Source organism: Cucumis sativus, chromosome 3, assembly GCF_000004075.3.
Source record: "Cucumis sativus cultivar 9930 chromosome 3, Cucumber_9930_V3, whole genome shotgun sequence".
Lineage (NCBI taxonomy): Eukaryota > Viridiplantae > Streptophyta > Magnoliopsida > Cucurbitales > Cucurbitaceae > Cucumis > Cucumis sativus.
In genome coordinates this window covers 16,292,768-16,317,924 of record NC_026657.2, presented here as the reverse complement: position 1 = coordinate 16,317,924, position 25,157 = coordinate 16,292,768, and the positions used below count along the sequence as shown (strand labels likewise).

The window sequence follows — 25,157 nt, the reverse complement described above, 5'->3', positions numbered from 1 at the left end:
TTGGTAGAAAAATGTAATTCACAAAGGATGAACTCTCTATAAACCTTTCTCATTAGCCTACTTGTTTACTAGTGGGGGAATAAGCTTCCCATTTGTAGTTGAATACTTTAGATACATTCTTCATAAAAAAAATAATTTGTTTTTAGTTGGAGTCAAATGATTGAGCAACTATTGGTAGGACCAATATGTTTATGTGTTTTTGATAAAAGTTATGGTTGTTTTCTCTAATATTGCAAAATGGACCCTAATAAAACAGTTCAAATTAAAATGGTATATGACGGTCTACAACTAATAGATGGTATGCATACGGTTTTATCATTCTAAATATCATTTTTGTTTAGATTGTTTAGACGATTATATAATTTCGTTAAGAATTCTATATTTCATTATGAAGATTATTTTTGTTTTTGTTTGTGGTAAGAATTGTAAATTTTGTTTTTGTTTCAAATGTTTAGAAGATTTAAGTAATACAGTAAGAAGTATGTATTTCATTCTGAAGATTGATAGTTTGAAATTTTTCACGATTATTTATGTTGACCTACACGATTGTTTACCCATATCATCATGATCATTTACAATATCAATACGGTTACAATATTGAATACGATCACCATGATCAAACGATTGTGTACCTAAGTCAACACGATTGTTTACTTCATTCTTCATTATTTTATCACATCGTTTCATTTTGCAATAAATTTAATTCTTTTCTAAGTCAAAAACGTTTTGAGAGTTGAAAGTATAAGACAAATCACATAGTTCATGGTCTAAAGGAAAAGGAAATATGTTTAAGGATTCTAAGTTGAACACATTTTGAAAATTCTTTTTATTTGGAAAATCTTTAATAAGAAGGACTACTCTCTCTGAACAATCGACTAACTCTTTCGCTCAGCTTCTATACCAAGAAATTCCTTGTAACCTTTTGTAACCTTTTGTTGGTACTCAAGCTTTAGAGAACCCTTGGAAATCTTGGAAATTTTCTAAATCCGTTCTTAACACAACACTGGGTAAAACAATCTCAAATTGGTTGGGTTTCTTCTATTTATAGGCTTCTCCAGTGACGTTTTCCATGTAGAAATAATGATTTCTGCGGTAGCAAGAGCGGTCCAATCATAGGATGTCATGTGTTCCTACCAAATCCTTATTCCGAATTTGGATTGAACGGCAAGGTTAAATCAGTTGTCAACCTACTGACACAAGAGCAACGCTATCACTTCTAGGTGGAGTAGGCTCAATACCTAATCGATCTTCGCGTCACCTCTCTCCAATATTCTTTCTTTATCGTATAACCTTCTCACAAAACATGAGATACTTTTTAATGACAATCTCATTGCACTAATAATTTCTTTCGCTTGATTTTCAACACATTAGGTAGAACGCGTTCAGGGTCTTACAAGATTAATTAGCTAAACTCATTAACCATGTTAATTAATATTCGTTAACTTGTGTGTACACTCCACTGAACGCCCACAACCGAACTCTTTTCAACTATAGATATATTTTTGTGTCCATAAATATAGACCAATAACATTTAGTTAGTCCTTTACGAGTGTTTGTAACACCAGTTGGGTCAAATTACGTTTTACCCTGAGGTTACCTCTAGTCCTGATTAAATATCAGTGCTCCTCTAATGAACAACTTGTTTATGGTCCAACCAATAAACAGAAACCCCTCTCGTGCCATAGAGAAGGTAGGGCCATTTGTTCTAAGTCCAAGAGACATTATTTAAGGGAACACTTATCTACTTACCATAAACTAATAAATGAGTGAATTTCATCTTGTGTAATCATGTTTTCCAGCTCCTCACTCAGTCTTGCAAAATGATAAGCATGTTGAGTTGGAAATTTGATCACTCTCACCCATACAAATCAAATGAGAATCCCTCGTAAACAGAAGTTCATAATACACTCAGGATTAAGACTAAGTTACCTAAGATCATCCTAGTGAAATAGAAACATAACTAGTTAATGGAGTTACATCTAGTGGTTACCTATAAGAACGCGTTGGATCATTGTGTTTGTATCAAATACAAAATGAGTTGTATCCATGGTGTTACCAGGATAAGGTACCCAATCTCTCTATACTACTGATCTTAAAAGTTTATCTCGAATATTGATCCATGTATGTCTCTACGTACTGTTCAAGAGTCATCAAATAACTAATGATGTTAGTTTATTGGATTTGGGTTATTAAGACAAAACTAATAATATAATCAATAACATTTATTATAATAATAAGACTTTATTAATAACGGTTAATTGATTATATTTACAATCTACGAGTTTTAGGACATAAATCCCAACACTAGATGTACGAGTAAATTTTTATTTATCTTGATATCATGTTCATTTAATTTACCAGTGAGATTAGACATTTCCATATTGTACTCCCTTATGTTTCCATTGTTCTTATACCTCATGGAAGTTAAAGTAGTCAAAAGACTACTTTCTTCCCCTTTTTCCTTTTTAGCAAAATATTTCTCCAATTTCGACAAGGAACTTTTTGACATTTTCACTTTCAGTGATGGAACCCTAAAAAAGACTATGGAATGGAGTGCCTAATAATCATTATACTCATGTGATTTGACCGTTCTCACTTCTTAATATTAGTCGTATTCGACTGTTCCTTAGTAGAAGCAAATTTATCGGTCCTTAATGCAAGGTCTTGGTCCATACACCCGAGAAGTATCTCTAGGCTTTCCTTCGAAATCTTGAAATTTGATCCATTCAACTTAGGGATTGAATTTAGATTTTCAGATATTTGAGCAAGACCAACTAAACAAAGAACAAGCAAATAAATGATATACTCACAATTAATGGGTGTCATAAAGTAAAATATGATAAAATAGTTTCACATATATGGTGGACCCTTTTCACAAGATACCTAGCACAACATCGATGTCCAACCTTTGGGTAGAGACAGCAACTGTAAGCGGTACTCTCAACGTAGTAATCAAAGTACTGACATTAAACCCTGTCAAAAAAATTTGCCTTTCTTTGGACCAACTATTTTTCACCTGGGCAATCTGTATAACTGTCACCTACCCATTACCACATGCATACTCAGAATTTTGGTCAAATAATTATCTTCCTTTGGGCCGATAATAATTCGTATAAATCAATGAACATGCACATTCTATAATTAAACTAATCTAGATAACAAAGGATACTTTGGCAACATGTTATTTTGACCAATTCAATCTAAAATATATGACACAATAATAATAATTTTATTATTGTAAAAAATAATGGAGAAAGAACACCAAATAATCTTTACCAAAATTCACCCAATAATTAGGTATATTAAAATACAATTAATGTAACATAAATATGTGAATATCCCAAAATTATCATTCAAATTTAATCCACGTGATGATCAACATGATAAAATTAAACTTGAATTCACAACATGATTAATCAAATTTTGAATCTAGATCAGTTATACTTAAAACCATAATATTATTAATCAATTCTTGAATCTAAAACATTTGGTCTTTAAACCATAATATGATTAACCAAATCTTGAATAGAAAACAATTAAACTTAAAACCACAATATAATTGATCAAATCTTGAATCAAGAACCATTAAACTTTGAAATCATAATATGATTAATCAAATCTTGAATTAAGAACCATTAAACTTTTAAACCATAATATGGTTAATCAAATCTTGAATCAAGAATCATTAAACTTTGAAACCACAATATGATTATTCAACTTGAATCAAGAACGATTAAAATTTGAAATCACAATATGATTAATCAAATCTTGAATCAAGAAACCAATACAAAACAAACATATTTCAATAATTGAACATGAAATTCATGTTCTGATACCACTTGTAGGCATAAATACTTTAAATCTATATAATAGATTTAACATAAGATCATTCATGCTAAATTGTCAAGAATAAGTTACATACCAGATTCCATTGATGATGGTTGTAAAATGGCTCTTGTCTAATGGCTATAAATTGTCTATTGTCTTCCTCAACCAAAACCCCGATTGCCCTTACTGAAATTTTTCTCTTGATGGGATAAAAGAAAGACTTATCATTTTTGGTATATAGGGGATCACAACCCTAAGTCTATATACAAGTTCAATTAGGATTCCCATTAAATCCAAATCAATCTAGGAATAGACTTCTACCAATTTAATTCATAATCAATTAGGAATCTTAGGCCTTAATTAAATAGATCATATAATAGGCATAATTTAATAAAATAACTCAATGTAATAAATTATTAATTCACATACATAGTCCACACTTTAATTAGACGTATTATTTAAATATGTCTAACAAGTCAATCATCGAACTTCAAGACAAGATATTATAACTTAGAGGTCCGTCCATCATCGTCAAACTTTGGACAAAGGATAATATGATTTGGCTAGGGACCGATCCACTATCGTCTCCATACATGCATGGACATGGACACAGCCATGAAGAGCATAATGAATATGTGTACTATGAAGCACCTATAGAGTTACCTTAGCAACCAAAGGACCAGCAATAACCAGAGAATCAGTAGGGACTAGAGCAACCAAGAGTTCGGAGTCACCGACCATAACTTGTTCAAAATCAGAGATGTCTAGGTCGTGGAACACATTAATCTTTAAATGAAAGTTAAATTATAGTATTAATATAGATATTCTAATTTACATTTAATTATTTTTTAATTATAAACATTTAATTTAAGGTTGTAAATCTTTACTTAATTTCTAGATTATTATTGTTGGATCGGTATGGCAACCCTAGAGGGGTGAATAGGGTTTAAATAAATTTTTTGACAAATAAAAAGTAAAGTGAATAGGTTAAAATAAACATATACTATAACACTCATGAGGTTGGGTTTAATTGATCACCTTCTTTTAAGCAAGTTGGAGAATATGTCAATTTATATACTATAACACTATAACAATATTGTGTTCTACTAAAGTTTCCTAATTTATCAATATCCATTAAATTTAAAATTACTTTTTTATTTGGAGTTTTTTTTAAAAAAAAAAAATAGAATAAAATGCAAAAATATTTATACATAGAGATCGATTTTGAAAAAGAAACAAACTCGCAAGCCCACAATATGAAATAACAAAAAGAGATTTTATAATGAATAACCTTTTTCGCATAAAATATTAAGTATATAGCAATTTCTTAAACAATTTGTAAATATAGCAAATTTTGTATTCTTTTTTAAACTATTCCAAAATTACCATTGTTTTAAAAGAAATCTCCACAATTTTCTCTTTCTCCACAATTTTCATTCTTCACGATTTTCTCCATTTTTCATCTTCATAGTCGTTTTCTCCATTCTCCATATTCACCGTCTTTTTCTCAATTCTCCATCTTTACCATTGTTTCTTCTCCATCTTCTTTGTGATTTTCTCCTATTTTAAGATCATTTCTTCTCTCCACGATTTTCTTCCATCTCACTTTGATATTTTTTTAGATGTGATTCTTCCCTAAAATTTTACTTCATCCAATTTTTACAATTTGATTTAATTTCATCACTTGATTTTGTTCAATTCAATTGATTTTACCAATATTTTTATATTTAAAAATGTGTTTAATTTCACTTGTATTGTACTTTATTAGTTTGAGGATTCATAGAAATTGAGCATATTAATAATTTTTCTATCACTTCTATAATTTTAGTTTAAAAGAAATTGAGATTTTTTTGCCTAAAAATATTGATGAATACAAGTTATCACTGATAGACTATTAGTTGGATTAGTTAATATGAGCATAGTGATGTTAGTCTATCATTGATAGACATGTATCCTAGTGCAACACTAATATCCTGGGTTATCATAATAGTAGTCTATCAATTATAAACTTGTATCCTAGTCCATCACTAATAGTAGTCTATTAATGATAGACTCTTATCCCAGTCCATAAGTGATATTAGTCTATTAATGATAGACTCTTATCTTAGTCTATCACTAATAGTAGTCTATCAATGATAGACTCGTATCCTAGATCATCACTGATATTAAACCCTATCCTAGACCATCACTAATATCCTAAGTTATCACTGATAGTAGTATATCAATAATAGATATGTATCTTAGTTCATCAGTGATAGTAGTCTATCAATGATAGATTTGTATCCTAGTCCATCACTGATAGAAGTCTATCAATAATAGACTTGTATCCTAGGTCATCACTAATATTAGTCAATCAGTGATAGACTCTATCTTCTATAATGCTATGAGTGTAACACTAGGATGATAAACTGTATATATATATATATTGCAACGATTTCGAATTATGATTAATCAATGTTATGAGTGTAATACTACCTCTATTTCCACACATTTTTAAATATAAAAATACTAGTAAAATTAATTGAATTGAACAAAATCAACCTAGAGTGATGAAATTAAATCAAATTGTAAAAATTGGATGAAGTAAAATTTTAGGGAAGAATCACATCTAAAAAAAATATCAAAGTGAGATGGAAGAAAATCGCGGAGAGAAGAAATTATCTTAAAATAGGAGAAAATCACAAAGAATATGAAGAAGAAACGATGGTGAAGATGGAGAACGGAGAAAAAACGGTGAAGATGGAGAATGGAGAAAACGGTGAAGATGAAAAAAGGAGAAAATCGTAGAGAATGAGAGAAAATTGTGGAGAAAAAGAAAATCTTTTACAAATTTGCTATATCCTTAATTAATTTGTAGTAATTTGCTATATTCTCACTCACCCCTAACAAAAATACCCCACAATTAATCACTAACAAAAATACCTCACAATTAATCAGTCACACGCAAAAAAAAAAACTTCTAATTTAAACGATCTTGATCGTATAATATAGTTTAAAAGATTCTTTAGATATTGATATACAATTATTTAGATTTCGGTAAACGATCGTTTGAATCTATTTGGGATAGACAATGATAGTGGTCCATTTCTGTACATCTAGGATAGGCAATCAATCGTTTAAATATTAGTACTCGAGTGTTATAATATCAAAACGATCTTGGTATATGATTTTGTACCAAATCTAAAAGATCTTGGTACAAGGATCTTGTACCATCTAAATGAGTTTGGTAAAACGATCTTATATCAGATCGTTCAATATCGATGTGCTCTTCCTATTGCATATCTAATTAAGACTTTACGGTGGTTTTTGCATCGTTCTCAACAAAGAAAAGGAATTTTTTGTAGGGAGAAAAAAGATAAATCTTTTAAATGTAGTTTTTAGTGTGTTTTGTTTGAGAAATACTTTTGAATGGAAACTTAAAGATGAAGTTGTGCCTTTATATTGATATCGATGAATAAGGAGTTGGTTCAATTTTTCCAATCAAACACCTAACTAACTCTACGACTTCTTGCTTACCTTCAATAATGCAATTCCTCCCAACATCTCTTTCTTATTTATTTTCCACTTTAATGAATTATATGCAATGTATCATTTTTGTTTTCTTTTCTTTTCTTTTCTAATTTCCTTCCATATTTGCAATTTTCTTTTCCATTTTATTCCTAAAAAATCCACTATATATATTTTTGTCGTGCTATTGTTGTTTATTATTATAACATTTCTGGTTGAATTCTTATCATTTTTTATTTGATGAAAATAAAGAAAGAGAAAGAGAAAGAAAAAAGGGAATTTGGTGGATAACGGGGTTAAGAAGAAAGAATTGATAGTGTGGTTGTTAACAACCTTTGATGGTGTTAGTAAAATGTGTGTATGTATCCCTTTCATTTTGATTGTGCTTTTGTTTTTATATATTACCATAACGCACTACCTTTCACTTAACAACCCCCACACCTACAATACCTTTTCTTACTTTCTCTTTCCACCCTATTTCTTCTCTTCTTCCAACCCTAAATAACTTAAACCTTCAAATCTCTGCTCTCCTTCACATACACAAAATTTTAAACGTTTCCCATCTTTAATTTCTTTTTTTTCTATACCTATGTTTGTTAATCGGAATTAAACTTTAAATATGTTGCTTGAAAAGCTATAAAAACTATGAAAAACAAAGTGTGATACATATGGTTTACAAATATGCATTTTAGTTAAATATACTACAAATCAATTGTAATTTGTGTATATATATTTTGTAGATTAGCTCTTCTTTTTCACACCAGTCTCAAATGTGGTAATCCATACATCTAATTAATAAAAATTTAAGAGGTTAGCGAATAAATTTAGTTCTTAAATGTTTTAAAACAAATGTTACATTCGTTTTTTTAAATCTCGTTACTTTAAAATTATATTTAGAAATATAACAAAATATCACAACTTATCAAACCAAAACAGATTCATGTATCATGATACAAATAAACAATGATATAGTTTATCTAGATGATCTATTTGGTACATCATTATAGATGAACGGTAATATTTTACTATATTTTGCAAAATATTTTAATTTATTTTGCTATATTTGAAAATGAGGTCTTTTAAAAAAAATAACAAAGCGCTAAAATATTTACACTAACAATTTCAAAAACAAAAAGAGCTCGTAGGCTCATAATGAAAAATATCAAAAATGTTTGTGATTAATTTATATCCAATGCATGTAATATATTTGGGAAGCGATCATTTAATTAGATTAGCTATTCTCACACAATCGTTTAGATTTGGAGTGGAATCTAAACGATTTTTTTTTTTTTTCAAAATTCATTGGTATATGATCGTTTAAATTTGACTATTCTGGTACACGATTTAATCGCCGAAATTTGGTTTAAACGATTTTTTTTGTACATGGTCGTTTATACTTGATTGTTTAAATTTTGAGTTTTTTTTTATACGATCGTTTAGATTTAGTTAGATGTTTTTTTCAAGATCCTTTATATTTGGGAGATTGTCTTGAACGACCAACAATCTGAAAAACAAATAAAAGAATATAGATATTTTATATTTGGTACCAAATAACAGTTAGCGAGAAGAAAGAAGATAAAAATGAAGAATAAATCTAAAAAAAAATTAAAAAAAATAACCAACTGCTTAATGAGCTTTTTCATTTTATTAGGCAACGTAAGTATTTTAGCATTTTATTATATGTATGAAAATTAACCTTCAAAAATAGTCATCCATATATATATATATATATATTTGTCAAATAAAAGAATTAGTTTTTAAACTTTTAAGTCTGGTGGCCTATCACAGATTAAAAGCTATAGTAATTCACAAAAATGGTATCTGATATCACCCCTCATACAATGATCCATTACATTATATAAAAAGTAAATGAAACTTAGATATACTCATCAACATTTTCCTTAAAGTAAAAAATAGAACATGTATATATATATATATATACAAACCGTATATATATTCACAGAAAAATAAAAATAAAAATAAAAAAGACAATAGAAATAGACATACTTAGAAGGTTTGTTGTATTTTACTGTATTAACAGTTAAAAATTAGAAAAATCTATACATAAATAAATCAAAATATTTATATGAGAGGAAGAAAACAATTTTTGTTCATTTATTTGTTGAATTAGTAAAAGATGGTAGAGAAATAGAGGAAGGAGAAAGTGAAGAAGTAGACAAAATAAGAAAGTGAAATGATCTAAAGAGGCATATGATTTACTGCATGCTTCAAGCAGAGTGTTTGTTCAAAAGGTTAAAGTACGTTTATATATAATTCTTTTAGTGGCTTTGTATATCTTTTATCATTTCAAATTTGGTATATAATTTTAACTTTTTATTTGTTAGAGATAGCTTCTGTGTTGTGTCACTAAATATTTGCAAACGTATTGAATTGTTAAAATAGAGAAACATATATCGTAATCTAATAACAACTTTTTTAAAAAATGATTTTAAAGAAAACTTTCCACGAGAAAAAACCTCCAATCACTTAATATGTAGATTAATCATTAAAGGAGGATGCAAAGAAACACTCTACACATCTATTACATTCATGTCAAATATGGTAGATAACCACGTGTTAAGTAACCTTTTAAACTTTAAACTTCAAATATTACGATAGATAAAACACAATTAGTAGGAATATCAAAATATGAATATGATATATTTATTGTTGAGATTAAATTTATTGTCAAGATTATTGAAGTAGCTAGATAATTGGTATAATATATATATTCTTCTCATGTTATTTATTTATTTGGAAATAAAATGGCCTGGCTATGAATATTAATTCTAGAAAATAGACATATTGAGACAATTTGTTTAAGTTGATTTCAAATACACAAAAAATATTAGAGAGATTTATGATTAATTTAAATGAGTAGATATTATGAGCTTTGTTAGAGGATGATGATTTGATATATATTATGGCTTTCGTAATATTTGAACTAAAAGAATATTTTATATCTCCAACTCTTATATATTACGCAAAGTACTAAAAGCCAAGAAAGTTTGTCGTCCATATTGATCATATCATGTAATTAACGGGATCATTAGAGAGTTGCTTCAACATAAACACACTAACATATATATATGAACTTCAAACATATATATTCTAGGGGCGACATCTCTTTATACTTCAAAGTTAATTACTTATTTTTTAACGACATTATTAGAGCAAAGAATCAAATCTTTTTATTATTATTAAAGTAATTTACATCAATCTAACAAAAACTCAAAATATTTATAGTCCATGTAACAAAATAAGAAAAAGTCATAATGTGCAATCATTGTTTCATAAATTTCATATATGTTCTTGTGATTTATATCTTCTTTGCGATTTATTAATTTAGAGTCATCTCAGTGCAATTAAGGCTGGAGATGGAATAACTAAAGGTGAAAGTTTTTCATCCGAGGAATCTCGGGACAATGTGTATGCCCAAAATAGAATAAAAGCATAATTATTCTTTCATCTAGGGCCATTCCAGTGCAATTCAAGCCCGAGATCGAATAATTAAAGGCAGAAGTCTTTCATCTTGAGGCATCTTGGGACAATGTATGCTCGAGATCGAATAACTAAAGGTAGAAATCTTTCATCCTGAGGCATCTTAGGGCAATGTATGCCCAAGATCGAATAAAGTAAAGAAAAAATTATTTCATTCTAGGCTATCTCAGTGCCATTAAGGCTCGAGATACAATAACTAAAGCAAGAATTCTTTAAATCTTGGTGCATCTCATGGTATTTTATGTCCGAGATCAAATGAATTAAAGGTCGAGTTCTTTCATTTCGGGCCATCTTGAAGCATTGTATGCCCGAAATCAAAGAAATTAAAGGTAGAATTTTTTTCATCCTGGGACATCTTCAGGCATGGTATACTCGAGGTCGTGTATCAAAATCTACATGATTGTGTATCGTGTGCGTGCGGCTGATTTATAGCATGTTGACTAAAGTAATTTTGGTAGTTTACATCGTGAGTCGGTGAATTTCTTCCGTTTTTAAATTATTCTATACAGTATAAATATTTTGATATTATTTATAATAATAACAACAATTTTTTTTCATAATAATAATAATAACAACAACAATAAAAATAACATGCAACAACGACAACAATAATGATGATAATGATAATTAAGCATTGCTTTATTTTAACTACTATTTTTAATAGGTTGATGATTAGGTACAACTTATATCTTAGATAGCCTTTTTGTTACATATTGTAAAAAGGAGAAGTTATTATTGATGATGGAAGAGTTAGAAAATATTTGCAAACTATAAGTAAATTTCTTATATTCTCTCCTGTTTATTAGTATTTATTGTCGATAGAATTTAAATTTTTAAATTTTTATTGTTGTGCAAATAATTTTTTTTTTCATTTTGTTATATTTAATATGTGTTTGTTGTTATTATAATAATAATAAAAAAGAAAGAAAAATTCCATTATTAATTATTTAAAAGAATATTTATGACATGAATGATACATTATTTTGATGATAAGTAGCTGCGTCCAACCAAAAGAGTTAAATATTTTTCTTTCTCAAAACTAAAATAGATACATGGGTTGGGGGAGTAACTATAGATCTAATCATTACTAAAAGCAACCTAATTAAATTGCCTATATTCCTTCCTTTTTTTTCTTCTTCACAAACCCTTCTTTCCCAACCTACCATCCTAAAAGGAAAAAACAGAAAAAAAAGTAAATAAATAAAAGCAAAAAAGAAAACAACAATCATTACACATTTTACTTGTGTCCTATTTGTTAATAAAAAGCAAAGTTATGATCACTACAGAGTTACATACACTAAACTACCAAAAACCTATTTAAACTTCCCTATATAGTTCTTATATATAATACCCATATGAAAATGTATACCATAATTTGTAAAAGGTTCTGTTTTCACAATATATATAACATATCAATCCCCAAAATCGATCTTTACTGAAACAAAATTTTTCATAACATAAAGTACAATTCAATTCATACTTCTTCTTTTTTTTTGTCAATATTATAGGGGGTTTGGTGATAAGAATGTTTAAGCAGGCCAAACAAAGAACATGACTCTCAAATTTGAGCATGCCTTAGAATCAATAAGCAAATAATAATAATTTTATGTGAAGGAGAGTGAAATTTGATCAGAAAGTTTGGTGTAAGAGAGCATGTAAGTTCTTGGACATGTTGGTGATGTGGCAACAACAATAATTAAATAACTCAATCAAATAAAATCCACTTAAACACATATATTATTTGCTGACCAACCCTCCTATTTTTGCCACTGTTTCACTATAAATTTTCACTTCCCATTACTTCCATTTTAGCTGTAGCACTCTAACATATTTGGATTATTCTTCTCTCTTTCATTTCCCCCTCCCTCATCCACTCATGGACAAGTCCCAACCAAAATCTTTGATGACCAAGGTTTGTGACACTTTTTATCTTACAGCCACTTCTTGGTTTTCTCTTGTTCTAACCTTTTTTTGTTATTAGACGAAAGATGGAGTCCGAGACCGAGTTTTAGAGAAAGCGGAGAGAGCTCGAGTAAGTTTTAGTGATCATTGGAAGTTGAAGTTTTTTGCCCTTGTTTGTGGAATGAAAAGTATGATTAGAGGTTTGTTTTCCTAATTATTTTTAGGTTCCTCAAAAGGCTCATGTGAAGGAAAACACCAAGAAGTCCCAAGATTTCAAGTTGCATACGCAAGAAAGAGCGGTGAAACGAGCAATGTTTAACTATTCGGTGAGTTCATGGTCGTGGAAGTGTTTAGGTTCATTGAGAATTTAATATAATATCAAAATTATATTGAGAGAGCTATTCATGTGTAGTATATTGTTTTCTCTTTCATTAATAATAATGATCGCTTGTTGGGTTTTGTGTTAATTTTTCAAGCAGATAGCGACAAAGTTATATGTAACGGAGCTACAAAAGAAAGTGGAAGAAAAGTTGCACAAGGTAACAACTTACGAATTAAATCTTTTGAATATATATATATATAACAAACTAAAACTTGTTTTGGAATAAAATAGTGTAGAGTAAACAATTACTAAAGAAACAAAATATATTGTGAAGCAGATGATAGAAGAGGAAGAGGTTCGTTTGATGAGAAAGGAAATGATACCAAGAGCTCAACTCATGCCCTACTTTGATAGACCCTACTTTCCACAAAGGTAGTGCACAAAATAGCTTTTATAAATTATATAATATTTTAAAATAACGTTTAGACGTCCATTCTAGACTGCATCTATCTTAATTATAAGAATATCCATCCTTAGTTATTACTTAATAAACCCTTTTAAGTATATACAAAAAAAAAACTCTTTTATATTTACTTTTTTCCTTTGTGATTGAAATATATACATGGAGATATGAGAAATGTAGCATGAGCTTCATCCGAAGTATTGTATCTACATTTTTCTAAAACAATGACTTTTATAGGGGGCAAGAATGAGATTGAGTTTTGCACCTACTGATCTCTTTCTCAGTTGTATCTCTTTCTGTTGTGTATGATTGTTAGAAAAAAGTGGTAGATCAAAAAGGTACTTTTAATAATTCCATAAGTGTTTACTGATTTATTACATGGTTCAAAAGTCATATTTGAAAGTAATACAAGTGCACACCCAAATGCTTGATTGTTATGAGGAAAAGTAAAACGTTTTTTAAAAGTATCAATGAAACTATATCTTGATGCCCTAAAGAAACTTTTCACTTTTAAAATGTTATTTTCTTGTAAAAATAAGAAAGGATTGTGATTATTTGTAATGCAGATCGAATCGACCTTTGACGATACCGAGAGAGCCGAGTTTCTTGATGAACAAAGAGCAATGGAGTTGTAACACTGATAGTGAACTTTACAGCTTTCAAAGACAAGCTTTGAAACCAATCAAATAAAATCCCAACTATATTTGATCTATTATTGTATAGATTTTGGGTTTTGTGTTTAATTTTTCTGATTCTATTTGATGCATCTCATCTTTGTACAATTTATTTAGTCGTAGAAAGAGAGAGAGAGAGTGTGTGATGTTTTTGAGGCAGAGAAGAAGCATTATTGTTGCTTTCTGACTTTTGTTCTTTCAAATGTGTCAAAATAAAATCCACTGTTTATTACACAACTAATAAACTATTTCCAAATTGAGAACAACAATTATGGTAAAATTCCCATACCACACCATCCTTTATTATTATTATTATTTAATTACATAATAACTAAAGAGTGTCAATTATCAAAATGTCAAAAAGTATATATATATATATTGAAAAGGGTGTATATATATATTTTTTTGGTCAAGATGGGATCTAAGGGAAACATTTGAAAGGACCAACAAAACTAAAATCTTTACAAATATAGAATAAGAAAGGTTAACAATCTATATGTCCAGAAAAAGAGAAGTATAATGACACATTAATGAATGAAAATGCAATAATGACACCATGATTTGTTTTCTAAATATTTATCCCACAAAGCTTATCTACCAAACTTTATATCAGTGTGATGAAAAGATTATAATCAAACCGTCCAAACAAAGAGTAAATTGAAAGACACAATAAATACCAAAATATACGTTTGATTTTTAAGTTTTGAATTTAGTTTCATTTAATTCTTATATTTTAAAAACCCAAACCAACCTCTTTTCATCTCAAGCTTGGCCAAAGATGAGATCATGGTAAAGGTCGAGCTTCATAAATAGGCAAATGAGGCATGTCAAGTGTCATCTCTGACCCATTTAGCCCAAAAGCATCATAATATATGACTAGAAAACTCATAAATTATACACCTTAGGTCAGAATTCGTGTATTAATACATCATTATGATCTTTAAGAAGGTAAATAAAAATGACAAAGTCAAGAAAAAGCATGATGTATGGGTTGAAAGTTATTGCAATCAAGGACCAAAATGGGCCTAAGAAAAATGGGCTAGCTTGGGTGTCCTCGACCAAGACTGACTCTTGTCAAATACCTAATCAGACATGCTTTACGCATCTCTTGATTTGAGAGATCATTTTAGGCCTAAAATATGGGAAAATGTATGCTCAAACTCAGCCAACCCTAGCAAACTAGAACACGCCTCTCAACCTGATAGGTTTGAAAGGATTAAAGCCCTCCGCAACAGAAGAATTTAACAGAGACCTTAACTCAAATTTAATTTGGGATCTAAAAGTACTAATACATTGGCAAAAAGTTCAAAAACAATCTTTCTATGGCTAAGCATGCTTTAAAAAATTAAAGAGAATTGGAAAGAAAACTTACTTTCGTTGACGAGTCTGTATCTACCAAATGTCAAATTGGGGCGCACCACCACTTAGAGACTTCCCTATTCTTTGAGTTGAGATTTTGGTTTGTGGGAACCAAAATTGGAAAAGAAAATTTTGAGGGAAGATTTTTCGATTTTTCTTTGAGAGTACGCAAAGGCAGAGTACCATAAGCCCTTTTGCCTTTTTTGTTGTACTAATATCTTCCTAGAAGTTAGAGAGAATATGAAAACGTAGGAAAATATAACAAAATGGCAAAATATTTACACTACATAGAACAATATTGAAAATGAAAAAACTCACAGACCCACAATGAAAAATACCAAAAATGCCCACGTCAAACGTGATAATTGGCACTCGTACTTGTAATATATTTGGTACACGATATTGTACTAAGATCATTTAGATTTGGCTACACGATTAATTTAGATTTTAAAATTTTTTTTTGTACTTATACACAATTTTTTTTCAAGATTTTATTGTATATTATTGTTTAGATTTGGCTACCCAATTCTAAACTATGATCGTGTACTAATATCACAATGATTTTTTTTCAAGATCTTTTATATTTGATACACGTCCTTGAACAACCAAATAAGAGTTTTAAAAAAAGTTATCAGAAAAATTACGTAAGAAAGATGATGGAAAGGAAAGGTAAACTTAATTTTTTTATAAAAGAAATAATTGATTTCATAGGCTTTTTGATTTTATTACACTAAATATTATTTTGATGTTTTGATATATTTATGAAAAAAATCTTAATTAATATTTTATTTAAATTATATTTAAACTAATGAATATCTCTCATATAACCTATAGTTTTAATTTAATTAAATAAAATTAAACTAAACTATTAATTAATTGTCAAATTAATTAATTTTTAAATTAAATAATTAATTAATTTGAGAATTAATTGTCAAATTAAATGTAAGATATTTAATTTAAGGGTAATTGTAATTGATGGCAATTTTAACAAAAATAGTTAAGAATATAGCAACATTTAAAAAAATTGCAAATGTAGCAAGTGACAAATCGTTCTAAATATCAAGAAAAAATTTGAAATTTATGAAAATATTTTACCGGCTTCATGGACTTTTCGTTTTGTTACATAAGCCATAAATATTTTGGTGTTTGTTATATTTATGAAAATTAACCTTTTACATATGTATATATATACCATAACTTTGCATCTTGTGTCAAAAATACTCCAAAACTTTCAAAAACGATTAAAAAAAATTCCCTTAGCGTTAGTTTTGGATTGAAACTGTTAAAGTTTTGTTTCAAAAATAGCTTTGAACTATTGAAAAATTCCAAAAATAACCTTGAACTTAAAAAAACTTTATAAAACTACTCTCATGATAGTATATGAACTAAAACCGTTAACCTCTCATTGCAAAAATAACTCTACATTAAAATTTTCTATATCGTCAGTATAGAAATAAATTTATTTGAGGTTAGTTCGAAAATAATTAATTTTAAAAAAAATATATTGATCTTGTTTAGTAGGCCTACAGGTACTATATTCACCTCAAAAAAAATTTATTTATTATCTACTTTTAATGAAGATAGTCTTAAGCTCACCATAAAACAAAGGCTCACTCTCAAAAGAAACTTACATTCCCCTCGAGTTTATTAAACTCCCTCTCACTGTTTTGTATCTTTCCATTAAACATAATCCCTCATGTTCGGATGACTTAGTCTCCCCCTGTTTGAGAATCACTTATTAATGAATCACAATGCATGCTAGTAAAGAGAATGGAGTATATCTAACATACACAATAATGTTTCTTTTTTCTAAAACGAATTGAAACAACTACAACGTGATAATTCAAATGTTGATCTTAAATCAAACTAAACGGTCAACTCTAACCCAAGGACTGAAAGCACGTTTAAATATGCACCACGGAATCACAATGAGTAACTCATACTTCCATAGCAACGTAACTGTGCACTGAAAAAAGGAAAACGTCAATAGAAAAAAGAGAAGGCAACTATCAACAAGGAAAGTAGATTTTATAGAACCAACATTTCTATAAACAATCCATTTTCCAAAACAACATCAATGCAATGACATTTCTAATATCTAAAGTCATAAAACAAATATTGCTAATCTCATAAAACCTAACAACTTCATATGAATTTATCACCATACAATCGTGGAGACATTTTCAATCTAAAGTTACTTTGTAGACGAAATATTAACAATTTTAGTTCATACTCTTATTGTGAGTGTTTTTGTTAACATTTTTTAAGTTCAAAGCATATTTTTGAAACTTTCAAATAATTTAGGGATATTTTTGAAACAAAATTTTAATTGTTTTCATCCAAAACTAATGATAAAGGTTTTTTTTTAATCATTTTTAAAGTTTAAAGGTACTTTTGAAATTTTTGAATATTTAGGGGTTTTTTTTACCCAAATACAAAGTTGAATAACATTCATATAATTTAACCTAAAAAACCAAAAACCGACTAACAAATCCTAATTGCTCAATCAAATTGTGCTTGGAAATTAAGTTGTTACGGCTAACTTTATTGATATTGTTCCGAAGGATCGAACACTAGGGCACCACCTCCCTACTACTTACTACCTCGCTCAGAATGGCTTAGAACGGTTGCAGTGCTTCTTTTCGATATGTTTCTTCTTTCCTCTTCAATTGAGTTTTTCAATTCTTAACTATTTAATCTCTTTTTTTCTCCATAATTCTCCTTGACACCATATGTTCAAATATACACGTTAAAGTATCAAACATCTCAAAACTAACAAATTCCAAAGATCTTGACATTTGTTTCCATGTAATAATGGAATTCAATCACAAGAGGGCTACGCACCATATTAGCATCTTTTCTTTTGTTTTTGTCCCATCCAAAATGATCTAAGAACCTCTCTTCAATTCCCATCAAATATTTAGTGTAGCATATGTGCCATTTAGTTTGTACACATTTGCAATTTTTCCCTAAAACATCCAGACCTTTGGTTCATAAGTGGTTCAAAAACTGTTAGGCAAAACTTCTACTGAGTTAATAAGGATGTGCACAATGTTCAAAATTCAAATTAGAAAAAGATCCAAGTTGAACGAAAATCTAGTACAAAGAGAACTCCAACTCCTACTTGAGCTATGATATTTAACTGCTTTTCAAGTTGCAAAGCCAGAAACTTGATCTTGGTTGAGGATGTCAAAATCATGGCTCAATTCATCCTACATTCTAATTTGGACTGAGATAACTTAACGCACTGCACAAAAGATAAAAAGAACACTTAACATGGATGCAAAGTTCCAAAGAACAAGAAATAATTAATTTCAACCAAGAACCTTAACATTCGATTGTTTGCTCTTTACATGTTATCCAATAAAACTCTAGTCAACCCAAAAGGGCTCTACCATGGTGGTGAGAAAAAGAGAGCCCTACCAAGCCATCATGGAGTCCATTGCTGAAAGCCCACGTACAAACCTACAATAATCTATCGTTTTTCTTCGGTAAATACCCAACCTTTCTTTGAGAATAAATAAACCAGAACAAAGGGAATACAAAAAGAACCCTTCCAATCAAGCAAAACTCTGTTGTTCTTTACAAACCCAAAGAGAAGTATGATTCTTCGTTCTACCAAGGGTCACAAGACCCCTCTGATTTTTCAAAATATTTGTTGTTTCTTTCCTCAAAGCTTCCACAAAATAGCACAAGCAATACCCTCTACATCCCAAAAAGCGCCAGGCCAGATTGAGAGATAAAGCCCCAAAATTAAGATACAGTCTAGAGTTCAAAATCAATGAGCTTCGAAGGATAGTAACGAACCACAAGCTGCTCTTTCTCTGCAGCAATGGCAGAAGCCCATTTTCTTTCATATCAAAGTGAAATACAGAAATGAGAAGAACAGAAATTCAAAGATTGGAAGGAAAAATCGACTTTGCCAACACATAGAAAAGACACAGAACCTAATTCATTTAAACACAAACTACTCTACAATACAGCATCACAAAATATTCCCCTCCCAACAAAAAAAGATGATGGGGGGGGTGGAATGGAGCCTTACAAAACGAAGCCTTTCAAGTACTCAGGATCACGCTTGGCTTTCTCCTGAAACTTTTTGAACCATCTATCCAAGATATCCATGGGCACAATCAACTTTGAACCATCAACACCGCAGAAAGATTGCATGAAATTGAACAGATTCTCACCAACTTTTAGAGCCAGACGCTCAATCCGCTTTTCCGCCGTCACATCAAGCGACTGCAAGGAAGCCAAATCCTGGACGGAGACTCCAATTTTAGCTGAGAGAGGAGCCGAATCGGGTGGCATAAGCTGCATCTGACCACCCGGCTCCGGCCATGGAAGAGATAGCACCGCCGAGGGTCTGGCTAGGGTTACAGCACCACAGAAGAGAAAGGGAGATCCAGGGGATTGAATATAGACAGCCAGAGCTTTATCGGGGGGAAGAGTGAAATTATTCAATAAGAAGATGCAAATTTCACGAATCTGATCGTAAGCTTCACCTAGTAAGACGATTAGGAGTTGGAATTAGGGTTTGGAAAAGAGAGAAGAGAAATGGAAGAGTTTAATAGAACATACCGACGAATGTGTTCATGTCGAGAACCCAATGGAAAGTGTCGATTTGGGAGAAAGCTGAAATGTCCATGGGAAAGCTTCGATTGGGAAAGACGACGCCGAACATCTTCGAATTGGCTGATTTGTGTGTTTAGATGGATGAAAGGATGAAGTTGCGATGGAGGAAAGGTATTGGGGGTTGAGGAAGTGAGATGCTCCGATGATGGTGGACGGATGGAGTGGAAAAAGCATAGGATCAGTGAGTGTGGAGAATTCCAGTAGAATCTAGAAGAATTAAGAGCTTGAATGAAATGACCTCCATGGAATGGAAAGAAATGGAACTTCTCTCGAAACCTTTCTAAACTCCACCAAACAACACTTAAAGTCTCTCACGTTTACTAGGGGCGCTTCCCTCCAGGGGTGACTTATAATAGTGTCAATGATCATAATAGTTGGAATATTATTATAATAGCTTGTTATTTACTTGCCTTTTATTGCATGCTCCAAACTCATTATGATAATTTGTGTTAAATTGATTTGTTCTTCAATCAATAAATTTAATTTCAATCTCACTTTTTCACTGCTTTTCTTTTACCTGCATATATCTGGTATATCAAATTAAAAAAATTTCTTCGACTCATTTTATTTAATCTCGTTAATTATGATCTTCATTTCATAAATTTAGCTTTAATTTTTTTTTTTTTTACTACCATTTTTTTCATACATATATACGGTACCTGAAATAAAAATTGACGGAGAAGCTTCCACATTGGTCATCTTCTTTAATTTGTAGCTAAGATATTTTCCTAAAAATGAAAAAAAAATGTTTAGGTCTTAGTTTTTAGTTTCCATTTTAGCTTTAAACTCGGGGACATCTCGGGACAACCTTAGCCTGAGATCATATTACATAATGCTTGTGTTTTTTAGCTTGAGCCTATCTTGGGACAACTTTGGCCCATGATCATTGACATAATTACTTATGTTCTTTAGCTCAAAGCCATCTCGAGACAACTTTGACCTGGGATCATTGACATAATTGTTTCTGTATTTCAGCTTAGTGCATCTCGGGGCCACGATGACCTACGAACAATTAACCTAAATGCTTCTATGTTCAACTCAGGACTCTCATGGAAAGGAGAAGTTCGAGCTGCAAGGGGTAGTAAGAGCAGCAAGGAAGAGATCCTTGCATGTTCATCGAGAAGCATCTTCGAGCATGCAAGGAAGGGTTTTAAAGGTAGGGGGGTGGAAACCCAACTATTCAACTAAACCAAAGATGGAGAAGGATGAGGGCTTTGGAGGCAACGCGTTGAAACAAAGTTGTTAATGAAAAAAATGACGGACAACGATTAGGGTTTCAGAGTCAAGGTCTAGAAACCTAGCCTTCAACGAAACCATTTAAAGAGAAAGAGAAGATAACCAAAGGTTAGAGGTTGAAAACAGACTATTCAACGAAACCAATGACGGAGATGTAAGAAAAACGACAAAGATTTGAGATTCTGAGAGGAAAACGAAAAGGAAAACAATGGAAAAAGAGAAAGAACATAAGAAGAAGGTATAAGGAGTAGGATTGAGGGGGGGGGGGGGGGGAGGAGTCAGATTACGGGAAGATTTGAGAGAAAATACGCGAAGTATTATGGAAGGAAATAGAGGGATTATGAAAACTCTAATGCGAGGGTTTCCATAGTTCGAGCCCCAAACAAGGAGGCCTTGTCCATTCCTTTCAAATTTGGGGCCCAAACACCCACTAAATATTTTCATGTTAAATTACCTCTTAATTTTGTAGTTGGTAGAAAAAATAATTCTCAATTTTCAAAAGTTTATGTTATCCAAAAATATTCTTATAGTTGGTTTTTAGATGAAAATCATTAAAGTTTTGTTTCAAAAATACTCTTCCTATTGAAAATTAACATAAATATCATTTAGCTTAAAAAATTTAAAAATACTCTCATTCATCTAATTTTTATACAATCAAATTTTAAATTAAAACCATAATTATAAATTTATTTGATTCTTAACATATAATAATATAGATCACGAACACAACCAATCACAATAGTTATTGTTATAATTAGCACATAATAATAGTCTAATAGATCTATTAGTGTGAGATTTTTTTGTGAGATCTATCCGTGTGGAATTTTGTGAGATTTTGATTTTAACCAAGGTTCACAATATCGACGTTGAAGTCTTAATTTTATAGAAATTTTGATTTTGATAAATACTTTTTTAAAAGTTATAAAAACAAAAGTTCAAAAAAAAAAATTAATTAGTAAATAAATATTTTATTTTTTCAAATAAGTAAACATGTCGGTTATTTATATGGTTATTTTTAATAATATAACAAAACGCCAAAATATGTACGACTTGTGTAACAAAATAAAAAATCCCATGAAGCCAACCATTTTTTTAAATATTTCGGGTTTGTCCTTTTTTTCCATCTTTTTTCTTCTCTTCTTCCATGCAATTTTTCTTTTATATTTTTTTGAAATCATCATCTTTGTTTTCAATCAATTATAAATCTTGTATTTTTGTTTCAAAGTGTTATTTGGTTCAAGATCGTGTACCAAATATAAAAGATCTTGAAAACAAATCGTTGAGATATTGGTACACGGTTGTTTATACTTGGCTACACGATCGTGTACCTAAATCTAAACAATCATGTAAGCTCTCATTCCGCTCTACTTTATTTGTTATTTAAGTTAATATCTTCTAAGTAGTGAAAAAGAAGTTGGAATACTTATTATGCTTCTTAAAGATTTGAATGTTTTTCATAAGAAAAAGAAAATTGGCACAAATTTAGTTTGGAATAAGACTTGGAAACTAAGTGCTGAAAAGATGAAAAAACTAAGAAAATGACCAAAGTAGAAGTTTAATGTTAAGTTGGGGGCATTTTGGTCATTCTCACTATTATTATTATCTTCTTCTTCTTTCCTTTTAGTGAGTTAGTTTTTAAAAAAAGGAAGAAGAAGAAGAGTTCAGAAAACTTACCAAGCGTGCACAGTCCCCTCCTCTCTCTCAAATTTTCTCAACGCTAGCCATCTCTCTCACTCCCTCACGTTGCTGCCAACAACCACTCTTCGACACTAGCGACGACCAAACTACTACCATTTGTCGACCACCACACTCACTATCACCCAGCTGCAGCTTCTTCAAGCCACAAATTGATCACGACCTTCATACCCCCACCTGGTCGTTCGTCAAGTCGACACCACCAACTCTGGTTGTTGTCACTGCAAGAAACATGACTATTGCCAACGCATATAAACATCGAAAAAACATTAAGTACCTCAGCCAAAGTAATATTGACGTCGCATCCTATGTCGGGAAAACCGCGTCGGGGTAACTTTTATCGATGCACAAACGAGCGACATCGATATACAGGTATTCCCGATGTCATCTCATTGCGTTGGCACATAGGTATTCCTAATGCACTAAGATAACGTTGAGGAAGCCTCATTTCTAACGTCGCATCGGGAAAAGCTAACACAGACGTTTCTAATTGTCGTAAAGGAAAACGTCTATCCCGATGTACACTTTGTGTCGAGATATATGTTTTGTTTTTATTTTATTTATTTATATTTATTTAATTTTTAAATTTTTTAACTTTTAAATTTTTTAAGTTTTAAATTTTTTAAGCTTTATATTTTTTTGTTATCATAAGGTGCGTCAGGGTTGGTAGGTCATTCCCGACACTACATTTCTCGACCCTGTTGACCTCATCGAGAGTCTTCCAATTTCTTGTAGTATGTGTTGCGTCGCTCGAATCGCCAAACGACAACCATCCCACACCATACCATTCGCGAATCACACAGATTTAAAGTTGTTGGACTATATCTGTGTCGTTCTGTCGGAGTTCCTCGAGGATTTGGTCTCCAGTCGAGATACTCCAACACCCAACAACCGTTCGTCACTATTTTGGAGTCACATCATCGTTAGCCTTGCTCTTTTCTGACCATTACACCTCGAATCTTAGATTAGGGGTAAGTTTTTGTTTGAATTAAACATTACTCATAACGTCTTGATGCTAGATTTGAGTTCTTGGAAGGATTTAGCTACTGTGTAGCTGAGAAGAAGTAAAATTTTGGGTATTTGACACAAATTTGGCTAAGATTTCAAGCTTTATGGTTTGGTTCTGGAATAATCATTTAATTCTAGTGCTATCTTTGAGTAACTCATGATGGTGGATGCTTGATTTCGAACTTAGAAGGTAGTTAGGATGATTGAAGTTAAGCGTACTTTGCTAAGTTCTTGAAAATGTTCAGAGTAACTTTTTCCTAGAGTTCTTGAATCCACATTAAGTTTAACTGTTAAAATTGAATTATCCATGATAGTCGGGTCCTTAAGTTGAATGTTAGAGGTCAAGAAGGGACTTTCTTCTAGCTTTGGAGGTCATTGGGTGTTGTTTTTACATGTTTGAAACATAAATGGTTTAGGGAATCTTATGAAGTATTCAAAGTTGATCGACCCATGTTGATATAATATAATGGATCTAAACCTAAAAACTCATCGATAGTTGAAATAAAAAGTATATGGGATTAAGAGACCTACTAAGATTATTGACAAGTTGAATGCTGAAGGTGATAAGAGTTAAGTTTGAAGTTAAGGGTCCAAAAGTGGATATCTAGCCTAAATTAAACCATGCAGAGAATTATACAAAATTAATAAGGAAAGTGGGAATTTGATCCATTGAACCATAAAAAAAAAGCTTGAGTTGTCATAATGAAGTGTTTTAGAGATAGTTGTGACATCTTGAGTTGTCACAATGAAGTGTTTCAAATCTGGAGATTGGTAAAGAATGAGATTCTAAATGAGTTAGAAGATGATTCATTGCCTCCTGTGAATCTTGTCTTGAAGAAAAAATGACTAAAAGACCTTTTATTGGAAAATATTATAGAGCCAAAAAGCCGCTAGAACTTATACATTCAGACCTTTGTGGTCCATTGAATGTAAAAGCTAGAGGAGGTTTTGAATACTTCATCTCTTTTATAGATGATTATTCAAGGTATGGTTATTTATACTTAATGGGCATAAATTTGAAGCTCTT

At 30.6% G+C, this 25,157-nt stretch overlaps 2 protein-coding genes across 2 annotated transcripts; one reads left to right on the top strand and one right to left on the bottom strand.

The window, feature by feature from the left end:
• The first annotated feature begins 12,602 nt into the window (after positions 1 to 12,602).
• Positions 12,603 to 14,477, top strand: LOC101211185 (protein TPX2). The gene is made up of 6 exons (XM_004145604.3): positions 12,603 to 12,748; positions 12,818 to 12,868; positions 12,963 to 13,064; positions 13,218 to 13,277; positions 13,398 to 13,492; positions 14,090 to 14,477. Exons 1-6 carry the CDS (start codon positions 12,713 to 12,715, stop codon positions 14,211 to 14,213), a joined length of 468 nt encoding a protein of 155 aa, XP_004145652.1. The 5' UTR covers positions 12,603 to 12,712; the 3' UTR covers positions 14,214 to 14,477.
• Positions 14,478 to 18,844: 4,367 nt separating this feature from the next.
• On the bottom strand, positions 18,845 to 20,522 carry LOC101205452 (protein OPI10 homolog). The gene is made up of 2 exons (XM_004145584.3): positions 20,138 to 20,522; positions 18,845 to 20,061 (listed from the first exon to the last, which is right to left on the bottom strand). Exons 1-2 carry the CDS (start codon positions 20,238 to 20,240, stop codon positions 19,598 to 19,600), a joined length of 567 nt encoding a protein of 188 aa, XP_004145632.1. The 5' UTR covers positions 20,241 to 20,522; the 3' UTR covers positions 18,845 to 19,597.
• Positions 20,523 to 25,157: the final 4,635 nt, after the last annotated feature.

Bases quoted from the DNA above. Each gene is read 5' to 3' on its own strand.
- LOC101211185 (XM_004145604.3), top strand. From the start codon at position 12,713: ATGGACAAGTCCCAACCAAAATCTTTGATGACCAAG. The intron at 13,278-13,397 runs GTAACAACTTAC...ATTGTGAAGCAG, and splicing joins TGGAAGAAAAGTTGCACAAG to ATGATAGAAGAGGAAGAGGT. The intron at 13,493-14,089 runs GTAGTGCACAAA...TTTGTAATGCAG, and splicing joins AGACCCTACTTTCCACAAAG to ATCGAATCGACCTTTGACGA.
- LOC101205452 (XM_004145584.3), bottom strand. From the start codon at position 20,240: ATGTTCGGCGTCGTCTTTCCCAATCGAAGCTTTCCCATGGACATTTCA. The intron at 20,062-20,137 runs GTATGTTCTATT...TCGTCTTACTAG, and splicing joins CGACATGAACACATTCGTCG to GTGAAGCTTACGATCAGATT.